Source organism: Amblyomma mixtum, chromosome 1, assembly GCF_055824585.1.
Source record: "Amblyomma mixtum isolate Tamu chromosome 1, ASM5582458v1, whole genome shotgun sequence".
NCBI lineage: Eukaryota > Metazoa > Arthropoda > Arachnida > Ixodida > Ixodidae > Amblyomma > Amblyomma mixtum.
Genome location: NC_143012.1, coordinates 323,048,733 through 323,064,045, shown reverse-complemented (window position 1 = coordinate 323,064,045; position 15,313 = coordinate 323,048,733). Strand labels below are relative to the sequence as shown.

Genomic DNA, 15,313 nt, shown 5'->3' with positions numbered 1-15,313 from the left:
CCTATTGGAGAGTTCTCATAGGCCATAATGGGGCCAGTGATGAGGAGAAGTCTTTTTTTTTTGCGACTAGTTTCAATTGTATTTCGTTTGGCCGGTCGATCCTGCGTCGTAGCTCAGCAAGAAACAGCTCGTCATCCAGTAAACTCAGAATGTGTGGAGACCGTCACAACGACACGAGTCTTACCTGAAGGTACTTGACTTCCTTCTCGAGGTTCTCGATCTGCTGCTCCTTCTCCTCCACTTTGCGCCTGAGCACAGTAGTCTCCTGCTCCTGGAGTTCGAACTGCATGCGCAGTTCCTCTACGGAGACCTCTTCGTCGCTGTCGCTGTTGTCCGGCGCATTGTCGCGCTTCCCGCTCAGTTTGCGGATCTGCAGCATCAGAGTCTCGTTTTCCTGCTCGATGTTGTTCAGCTTGCGTCGCATCGTCTTGTTTTCTTCCTCGGCGAACCGCAGCTGTTCCCTGAGGTCTGTCTCGCGTTCCATCGAATCGTACAGGTCCTTGCACATGGTCTCGTAGTCCTTCCCCATCACGGCCTCCTTGCTTTTTGATGCCTTTGACAAAAAGGAAAGGAATCGCAAAAGGAGGCTGAATTTACCAGCTAGTTCCGAAGCCCAGCACTGAACGATTGGTCAGAGCCATCATTGGAGTTGAGCAGCAAAACAATGCGAGACTTATAATAGCACGTGCAAGGACACGTCATGGCACCTATACGTCAAACCACACCTTGAGCTGCCTAAAGGGACAGTCCCCTTCTGTCTGCGTCCATGCCTTTTGGCTGTTTTAAGGAGCATGAACCAACTAGCCCCGCACGTCTACCCATGTGAGGGATAGTGTTGACAGGTTACATTGCTATAATAACAAGATGCAACCTTTACTGAAAACGGAGCTTTTATAGGCTAGAAAAGCTAAAAAAATTAAGTATAGTTGTTGCCAGTCCCGACCGTTTTCGCCATCAAACTGCGGTGCGGCAAGCCATTTACACGGATCCCTGAGGCTAGGGCAACAAACCATCCATTTCGAAACGGTGATCACGGAGTCCTGTCTGGTCTAATCGACACGAGTTTCCATCTGAGCGGCAGCAAATTTTGTAACTCGTTTTTTTCTTGGCAATAAATACGTCTGTTGCTGACGGACAAACATCATCATAGCCAGAAAGATCCTCAAAATCGATTTATACGAAGAACAAAAATTTGACGGAGTTGTCCTTAGTTCACTCTAAGTTTTCAAGTCCCACAGCGGGTGTCATAAACTAAAAAAAAAATTGTGACAACGCCTGGAAACTGGAGTGAAATGTTTTCGTGGGATCGACAATCGCGCTTGATCGTGTGTGATATGACGCTACCGGTAACTTTGCAAACGCTGATCCATCTCTGTATGCTAAACTTATTGAACCATAAGTAAAGTTAACCCTCTTTCTTTCCTCATGACAACACTACCTTGTTGTGTTCTTGCTTTATTTCCTTGCGTATTTTCCTCCTTCAATCCGCAAAATATTTCCTGGCAGTCCGAAAAAAAAGTAACTGGACGTGTCGGACACAACAATTCTGAATGTTATTCAGTTTTTTTTACCTTCTCTTGTCTTTTAATGTTTCTGAAGCGAAGCTCTGTCTGAACCAAAAATGCAGTTGAAATCACCCTTTCGAACCTAGCGAATATACTATAATATTATATGTATATATAAAAAACAGGCCCCTGCTCCGAAGAAAAAGAAAGAAGGATCCAGAATAGAAGACCAGCACTTCATGCGTATGATTGAACTGACCATCATAATTTCTTGGCGACTTGCGAAGTATAACTTGTCGGTTACACTAATAAGGATAATGGAAGTTCAAAGAAAATAAAGTAACAGTTAATACGCCTATTTAAGACGTACAGTCATGAGCAAAAGTGGAGAGACCTCAGGAACGGCGGCGGTTGCTGTCTTCCTGTAAAAAGAGGCGTCTTTGAAGGTAGTGTACGGGCGACTAGACAAAACTACTAGGAGGGACACCCTATGCATATCTCGAAAACAGGCACTGCACCGCAAGACAGCGCTGTCATGCAGTTCTGCTAGCTCGAATGGTCTTAACACTTTTTCTCACGTCTGTACACATGTAATTATGCTTGCCATCGAGCAGAAATACGACAGAATTTGCACCTGGGGTCGTCATAGGGTTGTGTTTTCAGGGACGACGCTATAACTCTATAACTGTATACTACAGAGATAATTTAAAATTGTTCAGTTTGAGCGGAAATGCGCAAGGTCACTACCGAATAGTCACCGCAGTGCTAGTTTGAAACTTTCAGAAGGGGAGGAGAACTTAATTGGTTCACTTCAGTCTACTCTCAGGAGAGATGAATTGACGACATAGTGCCTTGAGTTAAATTCAATGAACTGCAAAAATCAGTAGAGTATTCGGTGCAACCTCCATTCTGATTTCGTTTATTTAAGGGGTGCCAGTGACGAGGATACAAGCACTGCACTGCATTTCGTGCAGTGCAGCTTGTTCGATCCTCTGTGTTCGACCACCAAAAGCATGATTGCTTTTCGCGTTTTCAAGCTCGGCAAAGAACCAAAAAAAAATATATTCTCTTTTAGCTGTTCTTATCTTAGTACGCCATGGAAAACATGGATGCGCAGCCACGTGTTCTTATGTTTGTCATAACAGCGTACAACGTTCCCTTGTAAGTAAATTAAGTCCACGGCCCACTGCCTCCCAGTCTTAGCTGCGTACTTAGCGGCCCATGCAACCGCCTACACGCGCCTCATCTTCAAGTTGCCTGCACACGCGAGCGACGCTTTGACCGTATTGTCATGCCGGTTACAAATTACACAATGTAATGCCTTTATCTTCATCACGCGGTCGCACTTCGCTTGTGGCGTCTAAAACCTACAAAAAAAAAACGAACAAATATAGGCCGAAAAGCTGTAGGACGAATCAACCGTACTCGCAATGCATCACTTTAAACACTGAAGCAGCCGGAAAAGAAGGGAAATTAAGCAGTTTTAAGGCCATATTTAGGCGTTTTTTTCCCTTATGATTATATAATCAACCACACCTTTTATAGTCTCGTCTGCCAAGAATAGCGCATTCCGTGCACGGCACAACTTTACAGCTATCCCTTTCAACTATACAGCTGTAAGAACAATTCACCGTACAAAAAATCCACAAAAGTTTGTTTCCATTTGAACTTTCAACATTCCTGCCAGCGTCATTTCAAGCAAAATGTGCGAATAAATTGTAATAACTATTGCAGCGGTTCCTAAGTGCAGGAGTTGTCAACAGAGCAGCTCACATTTCCTCACACACACCCAGGTTTTCAACGATAAAAAAAGGCCTGAAATTTTCCAACTGCGCACGTTCAGAATACAAACTTTAAGACGTCACCAATATAATAAGAGGAGACATGGAAGCATTTCGAGTTTGCTGTCAGTTTGTCGACGGCCGACCATGCACTGATAACAAACAGCCATTCTAGGTGCTGCTCAGATATTTTCATTTTGACTTGAGAAACCAATATGCGGACCCGCAGCTTCGGTGAATGACAGGCGAGAAAAAAAGAAGCTGTAAAAATATGTTGTTTCGTATTTGTGTGCCTTCGTGAATGCAGCAGAGTTTTGTAACAGTTAACGATGTCTGTGTTAGAGTTATTTCTCCCCACCACCAAAGCATACCTCGCGACGCAATTCTTTGTATCCAGCCTGAGAGAACACACACTTAATATTTTCACTACATGGATAGAGGGTACATCCCTTTCTATCCCGGAATAACGCAGGAAGTCTGTTAAATAATTAAGGTCACACCCATAAAACGATTATTTTCAGAATAAGAGTAATCAAGTTCTCAAGAAACACCTTAAAGGGGCCCAGAAACACAATCTTAGTTAACTGTTTTGCCTGTTGATTGCATACAGTGAGTTATAATGGTGCTATTAGCGTCGGTAACACCGCGTATATTGCGTTTTTTAATATTTTAATGTCCCCCCAAAAACAACTTCATGGCTCTGATGGTGTCGCCACACAGTGGCGGGTTTTTAGCAGCGGATATGACATCACCTGGCGCGAGCTTGATGACCGGACAAACAGTAAATATACTGCAAATTGTGTGAATAAATAGAGAAACATTTTGTCACCTGTCTGCGTTTTATATTATATCAACAAAGACAATTTGTTTGTCTTAGATAAAAGCCCTGCAAGGCAAGTAAAATAAAAATACACCACCAGGGGCGCTCTGGCATGGAAACAACGCTGCCAGTCTCACAGAGAGCAGGCAACCATGGAGTACAAACTTCCACGACGTGCTCTGGCTGGCTGTTTTGATTGGTTGCGCCACGTGCCGTCATTGGGAGAGCGAAATAAGAGTGGGAAGCCCCGCCAAAATCGAGTTGAGGGCAGCGTTTTGTTTGCTTGTATTTTGAAATTTCTTCACTGAATAACTCCCGTTCCTGTGCATCGATTCCTGTAATTCTTTTTAAGTCAGCATCTGTGTGACATAAAGAACCCACCTGAAGTATAGCCGGTATTCCCCCAGGCAGTGTTTCGCAGCCCCTTTAACAGCACAATAAGGTCTCTGCTCGAAGTCACCTCATTCGTTTTGTTTGACTCCAACAGTATGTCATTACTGTGTTTTGCTCGATAATGTCATTGCCGGCACACATTTTAAAACCGCGACGCAGAGGCGCTCAGAGAATGAAGTGCGCATCTGCATTAGACTTCTGGAAAAGCTCTCTCAAACCATTGTCTGGCAACAAAATGAGTTGGCGGTGTTCCAAGCATATGCGCTGTTTCTCTGCTTTGCATGTTGCTGCATAAACTGAACGTCTTATGATAGCACCCACACAAACGGCTTATTATTCATGGGGCCGTGGTGAGAACCATGAAGGAAAGCTTTGTTGTCGAAGCTGTCACGTGGTACACGGTACTCGGGTGTTCTGCAGTAAGCACTACCAGTGACTCTTCTGCTGTACTGTTAGTGCATTGATGCTAATGCCCCTCTGTTAATCTCCCTGCCTTTCCTTCTCCTCCTTCCTCAGATGGGAGCAGGCTCCTGCCCCTGAGGCGCAGCCATACGGCAGATGAAAAGCGCTATACATTGTTCTCTTCTTTGTTTTAAAATCACGGCAGCGGACAAAACTCTTGCCTTCGTCCGAGGCTCGAACCGAAGAACACAGCCTCACCCTGCCAGCAGAGATTACCAGGCAAGATAGCAGATGACAGGGCAAGGCTTAATTGATGGACAACACGAAGTGTGGCAGCGGTGGCTCTATATACCGGGTTTCGAAGCTAGAAGTTGCCAAGCTTTTAAAAAGAAGTGTTCTAGCCTACTGAAACCAACTGAGGACTGTTGAGAGCCGCTTGGCCTTGTCGGCCGCATTTTTTCGTTCTATAAAGTAATTATTAGCAAAGACTAATAAGCTATGCTTTTTTTTTAAATATTGGCTTCAGGAATGAATAGTTCTTTCAGAAGTTGGAGACCGCCTTGAAGAAGAGCTGGTTGAAATGTTTGCATCAATGTGCAATTTATGCAACTTTTATTTACTGGCCTTAAACGAAAGCTGCCAAGTAACCTCTTCTGGAGCACATCTATCCCCTACTGAGTACGCAAAGCCCCGACGGGAACAACGTTCAGGAGGAAAGTGGATTTCGTTCTCCGAGACACGTCTTGTGACACTGTAGGAGCACCACTGCCACAAGGAAGCTTTTGGAAGCATTTTTTTTTTTCTTTACGTAAATGGTGCATTGACGCAAACATTTCTGCCGGCTGTTTATCAACGCGTGCGAGAACTTTCGCGTCCACATTCTATTCCTCAAACTAACGTTTAAAAGGTTGTCTAATTGGTTCTAAATAACTAAGTTCTCAGAACTAAAATATGACGCTGACTAGACTGTTCGACTCGCAGCAGAACTCAATTGCTTTCACTTGCCTAGAACACTCCGTATTTAAAAAAAAAACCTTTTTTTTTTTTTTTTAGCTGGGACACCCAGCATATGCACCTAAGGGAACCATCAAGGTCGAGTACATTTCAAACAAGTAATTCATTACTAATAACATCCACTTGAACGCAGTCCTGTAACAAAACAAGCAAATTTTTTCACCTACGAAGGTGTGAGAAAAATGAACACCTTTTCTTCCCAGTCGTACGCTGCGTACTACGAGATGTTGGCTGCAATTACTTCACCTCGGGGACTCCCTAGAACACACTGCACAATTCTCGTCCGATTCGAATTTTTGATCTTTTCGGGCACGTCCTGCAATCTCGTCCTTGGGCTCATCCTTGGTTATCTCCGACTGCCTAGCTCCAATCAGAGAGCGATATCCTCGCTGAGGCAGCTCCAAACTAGGAGAATTTATTAATTTCTGAATTTTGACGCGTCGAAGCAACACTGTCGCCATTGGTTGCACGCGCAAGCGGAGGCCTGCAGCTTTTTTTCGACCGCCTGTGCTTTTTATTGGGCTCCAAAATCATAACACGTGCGTCTCGCACTTTTCCTTTATCGAAATGTGGCCGCACCGCCATAGTCACTGAGTCACTGCGGCAGGTAAAACTGAAAATACTTTTTTTTTTTAACTACAAACAGCTGAGTAAGCTTTTTACCTTCTCTTCTTATTCGTATATACAGTATCGGCGCTTAGGTGCATGTTAATTATGATTAGGTGATTAATGGCATTCAAAGCCTCTTTTATTTAAATTAAGTCGTCCTTGTTGATATCCGAAGAATATGGAACAGAGTGTTATTCATTCACGAACCTCCACACAGGCACCTTTAGTATACTGCCATCTTTGAAAGCTCATGTGGCTAACTTCCCCGTTCAGAACACTGCTCCTTGTGTTTGTATGAAATTTAGCCAGGTATCACCGAGCTTGATCAAGCTGGCTTAGGCTGATTTCACAACTGTTTTAGCCCGTAAATTATCGCTTTTGCATACTTAGGATGATGCACGCTTATGCAATCCTTTGTTCCTGTTAGACGGATCCAAAAAGTTTTTTTTTAGGAAGTAGCTCTGCAGTCACATTAGCCATTTGTGAGCAAATGCGTCGCTCTTTTTTATCGCGGGTAGTGTTTTCGGCCTCTAACCTTTATGGCCATGCCAACACGTTTGCTGCAAGCGGCCTTTGTTTATTCGGCGTGCCAGGTGCCGCAATATGTGGATATTCGTTTTTCTTACTTTTTAATTAAGCGGGCCAGCAACGCACCTGCTAGGCTTAATGCGACACATATCCATCAAGCTGGCGCAGAGGATGGTTCTTACTCCGTTTTAGTTGCAAACAGACATGCCTTGGCACCTTTTCAAGCACCAACGAATATTTGCAGTTGGAAAAGCGCTTAGGTTATTGTGCAAAGTGTGTGGCTGTATTTGTGTTCCTTGATGCGAGAGAAAGAAATATAAGCAAAGACGAACACAGGAAAAACTTACTTGGCTCACAGTCACGCCTTTGGCCCCACTGCTTATTTGTTTCTTCAAAGAAGCATTGTCCATTTCCAGCTTAGTTTTGGCATCCTTTAGCACTTCCAGCTCAGTAGCGAGCTTTACAGACAGCTCATTTGCAACATGGAGCTCATCTTCAAGTACTTTCATCCTCGTTTTGTCCACTTCGATTTGCGTTGTTCGCTGCAACTCCGCCACTTTGTCGTCTGATTGTCCTTTTTCAAGTTCTAATTGTTCACAGCGCCTCTCGGCCTTGCGCAGCTTGAACTGCAATACGCGACAGTTTTTGGACGTTGATTCCAGTTCTTTCTTGAGGTCTTGGTACTCGGACTGCTGGTCCTCGCGGTACGAATCCTGCAGCTCCTCTAGTTGTTCTTCCAGGTCTTGGACTTCCTTCTTGTATTCCTCGTTCTCTTCCATTAGCTCCTCACACAGGGTCTCGGCTTGCTGGAGCTTTACTTTCAAAGCCTCGGATTCTTTCTTGATGTCCTCATTTAAGTCTCTCTTGTCCAGTTCCTGCTGCAGTTCCTTCACTTCTAGCTTGAGGCACTTGTTGTCGTCTTTGAGCTCCTCAGTGATGGCCAGAAGCTCGTTGTTCTTGGATCTCAGCTTGAGTATCTCAGATGCGGTCTTCTCCAGAGACTTCTTGTCGGCATCAGTCACCTGTGACCTCCTCTTCTGCATTTCCACCTTCTCTTTCTCGAGCCTCTGGATCTTGTCCTCAGCTGCAGCCAGTTGGCTCTTGAGTTTGGCCATGCTGTTCTGCAAGTCTTCGTAGCTGTCGTAGTAAGCCAAAGTGGTGTCCGTTGTTTCTGTCGTCTCTGTGAGTGCCACGCTCCCGTCGTCGTCCTCGTCGTCATCGCGGTCCTCCTTGTTCTGGCTGGCGGTCGTCTTCACCTTCAGAATGAACTCCACGTCGGCAGACGGCGACGTGACCGCCGCCGTGTCTGTGGGCAACGCGGGAGACGGGCCCTTCTCCACCTCTTGTGCCTCCACGATCTTGATGCGCTGGCTCCGCCTGCGCTCCTTCACATTCGCCGCCGAGGGGGCCTGCTCGGCGTCGCTACTCTGCGATTCGGAATCGCTTTTGTTCACTTGCAGCCGCGACGAGTCTGCCGAGTTCCGGGACGCACTGCTCGCCACTTCCTCACTACTTCCGGCGGAAAGCGGGCGGCGTCTCCTGAGCTTGACGCTGGTGGTATCCTCCTGTTGAGCGTCGCCTTCATCCACGGTCCGCCTGCGCCTCACGGTCGCCTTGGCCTCTTCCTCCGCGGTTTTTCCCGCGGACGACGTCGTCGCCTTGGCGGCCTTCGGCTGTCCAGCTGTTGCCGTGGGGTTTTCGGTCGACGCGGTGGCAGCACGTGTATTTTGGGAGTTTGGACAGCTGTCCCTGCGGCTCTGGGCAGGCCTCTTGTCGGGCTGACGTTCGTTCGTCGTTTTGGCGGCGGCAGCCGGAGCCGCGCTTGGCTTGCTGTGCTCGGAGACATCGCGGAAGCAGCGCTTGCACCTCGAGGCCTTGGCGAAGTGGGGCACAAATCCGGGACACTCCCCGGCGCTCATTGTTGCGGCGCGTCACGTTCACATCATACTGGCGGCGATCGATGATCACGTGCTTGCACTGCGACGTAGCCCATTTGCAAAGTCGGGACCACGCCGGCGCTCCGCAGAGGCCAGCCACATTTCGCGTGCAGCACGGGAAAGCGAGGCCCCGGGCTGCGCTCAGAACGCCTTCGCAGAAGGGATCCATAAATACCAGCCCTAGGACCGACCGAGGCGGCGAGGTATTTTTGGATTCAGACATGCCGGCGGTGGCAGCCCAGTGCTGCATCAGTTCCCGGCGGTCCTGCTGCCTTGCTGAATGGCGGGAAGCACACTGGGACGTAGCTGGCGCCCTCTAAACACCGCTGCGACGTTCCGGGCACGCTCCACTTATCTCTCCTCCGCGGTTGGTCGTCGCGACAACGAGGGGCGTCGCCGCGTCGCTCTGCGTTGCTGCCCGGCCGCCGCCTGTCTCCCGGCTTGTTCACGCATCGACGGCCGTCAATGTGTGGCGTAATGCGCGAACGTTTGAACAGAAGCGAATCAGTGATGGTGGCAAGGGAAGGGCACAGAACGATCGAGTATAGCGCCTACGTGACGCGCCGCTTCTATATCCTGCCCTGCATGCCATTCCACTGCCAAAGTGGCTTCAAGTCTCACCTTCAGCGTTCTCCGTCCCGAACTCCGCAGTATGCTGCGCTATGTTTCCACACTTTCTGCGGAGGGTAAGGGGAAGTGTGCGTCATTGCTGAACATCCGGTGGTCTCCAACTGCGGCAACACGCATCCAGTCCGTGCGCCGGCGGAAGTTATCGCATGCTATACCATGCACATGTCGACTGACGCTGCCGCATACTCAGCTCGCACATCGCGTCTTATTCTATGGCTTCTGAGCTTGTACGCGATCTTTTTTTAGCCGCGAATAACACAGTTAGCCCAACGGCTGATATCACATTAGCGCTAATTTCACGTAGCGAATATCCACGATTGGCTGCTTTATTAGGCGCTCCTACATTGATCTTTCTCGGCTCGATACATCAGGATACCTGTCAGGAAACTCTGCACTGTAGAAGAATATCATCAATGAGCAAACGACTGCTCTCGGCGCCTGTCGTTCCTCCATGATCGTGCTGCTGCAATATTTTCGCTTTTCATACCCATTGTCTTTTCAGTGAGCATATTTGCGTGAAGTACAGTTTCGCTTGGCCCGTTTTAACATTTAAATTTTGCGGATAACTGCTAGTCCATTCGCACCTCGGATATAATAACTTAGTCTGGGGCACTTGTAACAAAAGCAATTTAGCAAGATTATTTTTTCTTAAGAAAAGAACCCTGCTCGTTTCTTCTGAAGGTCCTGCCCTGGGTAACAACAGCTTAATTAAGACTTATCATGCCTTTCCGTTCTCACTATGCTACAAATGCCAGGCTGTTCTCATATGTGTTAATATTAAACAGGACATCACCTTAATCAGTAAAGCACATCTCAATAGAAATCTGTCGTAAAATTTACATGTGACCTCTCTTTTCCGCCGCTCAGACAAACTATGGTACTCAGCACATAGATAATCGGATAATTTCAATGTGCCATGCGAATCGATCGATAACTAATGATGCCATGAACTATAAGGCTATTTATCAGTCAAAAATAGAATTAAAACACTTTTGTCACTTTGTAATGACGACCTAAATACTTTTGACATCTCCTAATGCCTAATCGTTTTTTGCTACCAAAAAGGGGTGGTAGCCTTCATCAACTATGTCTTTGTTGTTCTCGCGCGTTGCAGTGCGATTGCTGTTGCTTTGAGACACAGAACATGATGTACATTCTCTCTTTCTCTTTTCGCAGCCGCTTTACTGCATTGTATAATCATTATTTTTAGATTGTGCTTGCACTTTTGTTCTGTTATGACCGTTTTCTTACAGCTAGTATCTGTGTCGTCTTCTGTGTAACGGGGGCTGAAGCTTGGTCAGGCAGTATTCTCTGCCTTCTCACTTTTGCCCCACACAGTGTACATGCACATGTCCGAAATAAAGGTTTGATTCGATTTGGTTTTGATGCCTATTTCTCATGAAAATCCATCTTATAGTATTAAAAACGTTGGTTTATTGGGGTTTAACGCCATAAAGCAACTCAGGCTATGAGGGACGCCGAAGTGAAGGACTGCGGAAATTTCGACCACCTAGGGTTCTTTAACGTGCACTGACATCGCATAGTACACGGGCCTCTAGAATTTCGCCTTGATAGAAGTTGGACCGCCGCGGCCGGGATCGAACCCGCGTCTTTCGGGACAGCAGCCGAGCGCCATAACCGCTGAGACAGCGCGGCGGCTATTAAAAATGGTATGATGGGTTTAACGTCCGAAGGAGACATGACATGTGCTATCAGAGACGCCGTAAAGCAAGGATTCAGCTTAATGCAAACCAGATGGGGTTCTTTAAAACTCGGTAACATCGAAATACGGCCGCCGTGGCTCGAATTCCATCCTGCGTCCTTAGGCTCAGCAGCCGAACGTCATATATTTATACTGAGCCACCGCGTTGGGTCTTATATAAGGTAAAAGCAGTCTCTGTGCATAAAACGAATTCTTATTCTTTTTCACAGATTCAGTCGGTATCGACGTCAAATTTCATTGTTTGCACCGGCGTTGATTATCAATGACAAGGTATTTCACGTCACTGACGAGCATAAAAGCATAAATACATACAATAGATGGAAGAGCCATTGACAGTGCTTAGTTGGTAGTTAACCACGCGTGACAACTAAGGTCCTCTTCATTGTCTGAAAGATTGCCTTTCTTTCTTCTGTTCTGCTTTATCATGTCTTATCTGCGAGTGAGATAATGTCTGCTTAACCTGGAAAACTGCTATACGCAGCCCCAGTCATTCGCATGCGTCCACATTTGTTTTAACATATATTGTTTGACACATCGTGCTGGGCCTCGATGGGGCATTGTAGCGCTTCTGCATTCTCAAAATACCAAAAAAAGCTTACTCTTTTTCTTTTTCAGTTTCCTTGCCTGCCGGTAACGTCAAACTCGGGATAATTTGTTAGGAGCCTTGTCCTCACCAGGCGCTCCCAAAGCGCACTTTGTATCGTCGACCTTGGCGACAGTACACTCTTATTAGCCTTTCTCTGTCCAATGCACACCGCTGTTTTCACATAATATAACAAAACAAACACCCACCGCCTTACTCGCTGTCTACCTTTATTCATCAATTCACCTTCATTCATCCTCGCATCACATCACTCATTTTCCTCAGCTCATATTTATGTGACTCAGTTTGCTTATATGGCCAGTAGCTTCGTTAGAGGCTGCTTCAGTTGTTCTCCGGGAATCTAGTGGCACTCAAACATGTTTACTAACGCATATACACAGACACGGGCAGAGGGAGGGAGCAGGACGCACGCTAGGCTAGCGTGCGTCCAGTTCCTTCTCTCTTTCCGTGTCTCTGTATAAGCGCTAGTAAACATGAGTAATTACGACAACCAACTAGCCCAATGGAGAGTCTTAGCGTCTAGCGGCACGCACTCACAGGGATCAGCCGAGAACCGATGATCAGGAAGGCTGATCAGCTGGACATGATTATAAAAAAGTTGACGACTACACGCGTGGTTGACCATCATTCGCTGGGCCTGTTGGAAACAGGGGGAAGGCGGACTGAATTATCCAAAGACAGAAACTGTAATACAGAAAGTATTCTTCTGACAGCCGAACTGATTCTAATATAAAATCTTAAGCGTCGGAACAGATACTCCTCTAGCCGGTGTACTGCAAGGCGACGCCAAATAATAGCAAACATCTTTAACAGAAAATCTTAGGAAATATTAGGAAAATCACGTTGAACCTCACTTTTTGAAGAAAAATGTTTTGACGAAATAGAGCCCCTCCCCAGTGAGTAACCCATTATTCGGCCCTGATTGCAAGGCATTATATATTTCGTGCGGTAACGTTAATTCTCCTTCCCCCTCTTTTTCTTCACACCCGTGCTAAGATGAAGCAACCCTCCCCCTTTCCCCTTCTTTGTTTTCCAGAGCTATGGTCTAGGCCCATTCCTGGGTCGCTGTGCTCGCATAGTTGCCTTAAAACGAAAATTATGCTAGGTGACGAATGGCAAAGAACAATGTGCCACGTTTGTTTAGTGATCATAGATAGACTCGCGTGATATCGCTGATTACGTGAAGTGACTTCCGCTGTATTTTGCGCCATGGTGGACCTTACGTCCTTCCGGAGGTGTGCGTAGCCACGCGAGTGTAACACGCACACTCGAATTTTTATTTCAGATCATCCTTTATTGAGTGAAGCCTTCTAACAAGCCAGCCGCTCAGCGCGGCATTTGACAAAGCGCATGAATACGAAGACACGAACAGTGGGGAAGACGACACAAATGCACTCAGTTTCAAAGAGGTCGCCGTTATGCCGCCTTCCAACGTCCGAGTCTTCGTTTTCGCGCGCTCCGATACTAGCGCCACCCAACGTTGTAAGCGCAAACCAGTTCTCTTCCTAGAACCTACCTTTGCCACCAGTCGGCGGCTAAAATGCGAGATGGAGCTGCCATCTCTGGGGAGAGAGCCGGGGTACTACTGGCTTACGCTTCGCGGCTCTGCTTCTCGCCTTTTTCAGCCGCGTGTACGCGGCGGGGTTGGGGGGCGGATCCAGCGGTGGTTCCCGTGGCGATTACTAGAACCTGCCGGCTCGAAGGCGCGATACAGCTATCTGAGCCTTTGCTATCAGTGGCTCCAGTTGCTACCGAACGCCCATCGCAAAGGCCGCCATCGCCCGCGCTGCTGTGAGATGTCATCTTCGTCATCCTCCTCGATGGGTTCCCCGAGGCGACTCCTCCTGCTCTCCAACTCTACCATGCACAACGGCGAGTTCCTCGAGTTCGCTGCCGATGCCGTCAAAGATTTCTTCAAGAAGTCTTCGACCAAGCGCATCCTGTTCGTGCCCTACGCGCACAAGGACTACGCCGCTTATGCAACCAAGGTGAGAGCCCGTCTCGGCGAGCTGGGCTTCGAGGTGGACAGCATCCACGAGGCTGCGGACCCCGTTAGTGCTGTGAAAGCGGCCCAGGGCATCTTCATTGGCGGCGGAAACACGTTTAGGCTCCTGAGGACCCTGTACGAATCCAACACGGCCGAAGCGATCCGCATCCGATGTTTGGAAGACGGCATGCCTTACATGGGAGCCAGTGCTGGAACGAATGTTGCCACAGCAAACATATGCACCACCAACGACATGCCCATCCTGTACCCGTCGACCTTTGTGGCGCTTCGTCTAGTGCCGTTCAACATCAACCCGCACTACATCGAAACCGACCCCGACAGCAAGCACATGGGTGAGACGAGGGATCAGAGGATCTACGAGTACCTAGAGGTGGGCAACCACTTACCTGTCTTGGGAATGAAAGAAGGCTCCATACTGAAAGTCGAAGGCAACCACGCTGTGCTGCTGGGGAATGAGGCTAAATTGTTCACCGAAGATGCGGACCCTGTGTACTACAAGCCTGGCTCAGACATGAGTTTTCTGCTAACAGATAAGAAGACGAACTGATCGATTTAAAGGGTGCCGTCTTATCGCCGCCGTCGCAAGATTTTTTTTTTTTTTTTTACATAATAAACGACGTCTCAGTGGTGCGGCACTGCGATGTTTTCGTGAGTGAGAAAACAAAGTGCGCGTGGGATGTGCATGCAGTTCTCGCAAACCGCATGCAAACCGCTTCGTAGCTGTTGCCGCAATCTTATGTCCTTGTTACATTATTACGTTTGGAGCGGTTACCGTTATATAACGGTAATATTAGTCAGAGCGCCAACAAATTGTGCCTGCCAGCTCTCTCCCTTCATGCAGAAAAGAAGTGTTAATGTAGCCGGAAGCAGCGTTTCTCGACGGCCTGCCGCCAGGGGCGAAGTTCACTCACCTGTGCTAATTATGTAACAGGAAATCGAGACGCTGCCTTGCAAGGCATTGGCAATTCTAATAGAAAAGCAGCTGCTTAGGTTTCCTTCTAACGCTTTGTTTCTTGTTGGGTAAATGACCATTGAACAGGAACAGACAGAAATGCATGAAGAGCTGCCGAATTCAAGGAGTGAAGACGAGCTCTTTGCTGCAGTGAAAAAAAACAAACAGAACGAATGAAGAGTTCGGCGGTCAGGAAAAGTAAGCATGCGAGCAGACGATGCAAAAAAAAAAGAGGGGGGGGGGGGGGGGGGGGTAACATACTGCAGATGAACAGTCACGAACAAGGCAATCTGATGTGGCGGAGCGAAGACTTGTGCAAGTAGCTATTGAACCCACAAGAACACAAACTAGAGGTAAAAACACGAGCACGAAAGAGCAAGATAGCACGTCTGCAAACCCCTGACGGT

At 47.4% G+C, this 15,313-nt stretch overlaps 2 protein-coding genes across 2 annotated transcripts in view; one reads left to right on the top strand and one right to left on the bottom strand.

Annotated features, from left to right (window-relative positions):
- The window catches only part of LOC149372741 (uncharacterized), a 46,736-nt gene extending 37,213 nt beyond the window's left edge, over nt 1-9,523 (bottom strand). The window contains exons 1-2 of the mRNA XM_089567279.1: nt 7,400-9,523; nt 185-553 (exon numbers count right to left, since the gene is read on the bottom strand). Coding sequence (XP_089423405.1) covers nt 185-553; nt 7,400-8,971 — 1,941 coding nt within the window. The 5' untranslated portion in view covers nt 8,972-9,523. The remainder of the gene's footprint in view (nt 1-184; nt 554-7,399) is intronic.
- Nucleotides 9,524-13,514: 3,991 nt separating this feature from the next.
- On the top strand, nt 13,515-14,589 carry LOC149372740 (alpha-aspartyl dipeptidase). The gene has a single exon (XM_089567278.1). It carries the CDS (start codon nt 13,743-13,745, stop codon nt 14,499-14,501), a length of 759 nt encoding a protein of 252 aa, XP_089423404.1. The 5' UTR covers nt 13,515-13,742; the 3' UTR covers nt 14,502-14,589.
- The last annotated feature ends 724 nt before the right edge of the window (nt 14,590-15,313 follow it).

What these genes read in the sequence shown, in the direction of transcription:
- LOC149372740 (XM_089567278.1), top strand. Translation starts at nt 13,743, where the DNA reads ATGTCATCTTCGTCATCCTCCTCGATGGGTTCCCCGAGGCGACTCCTC.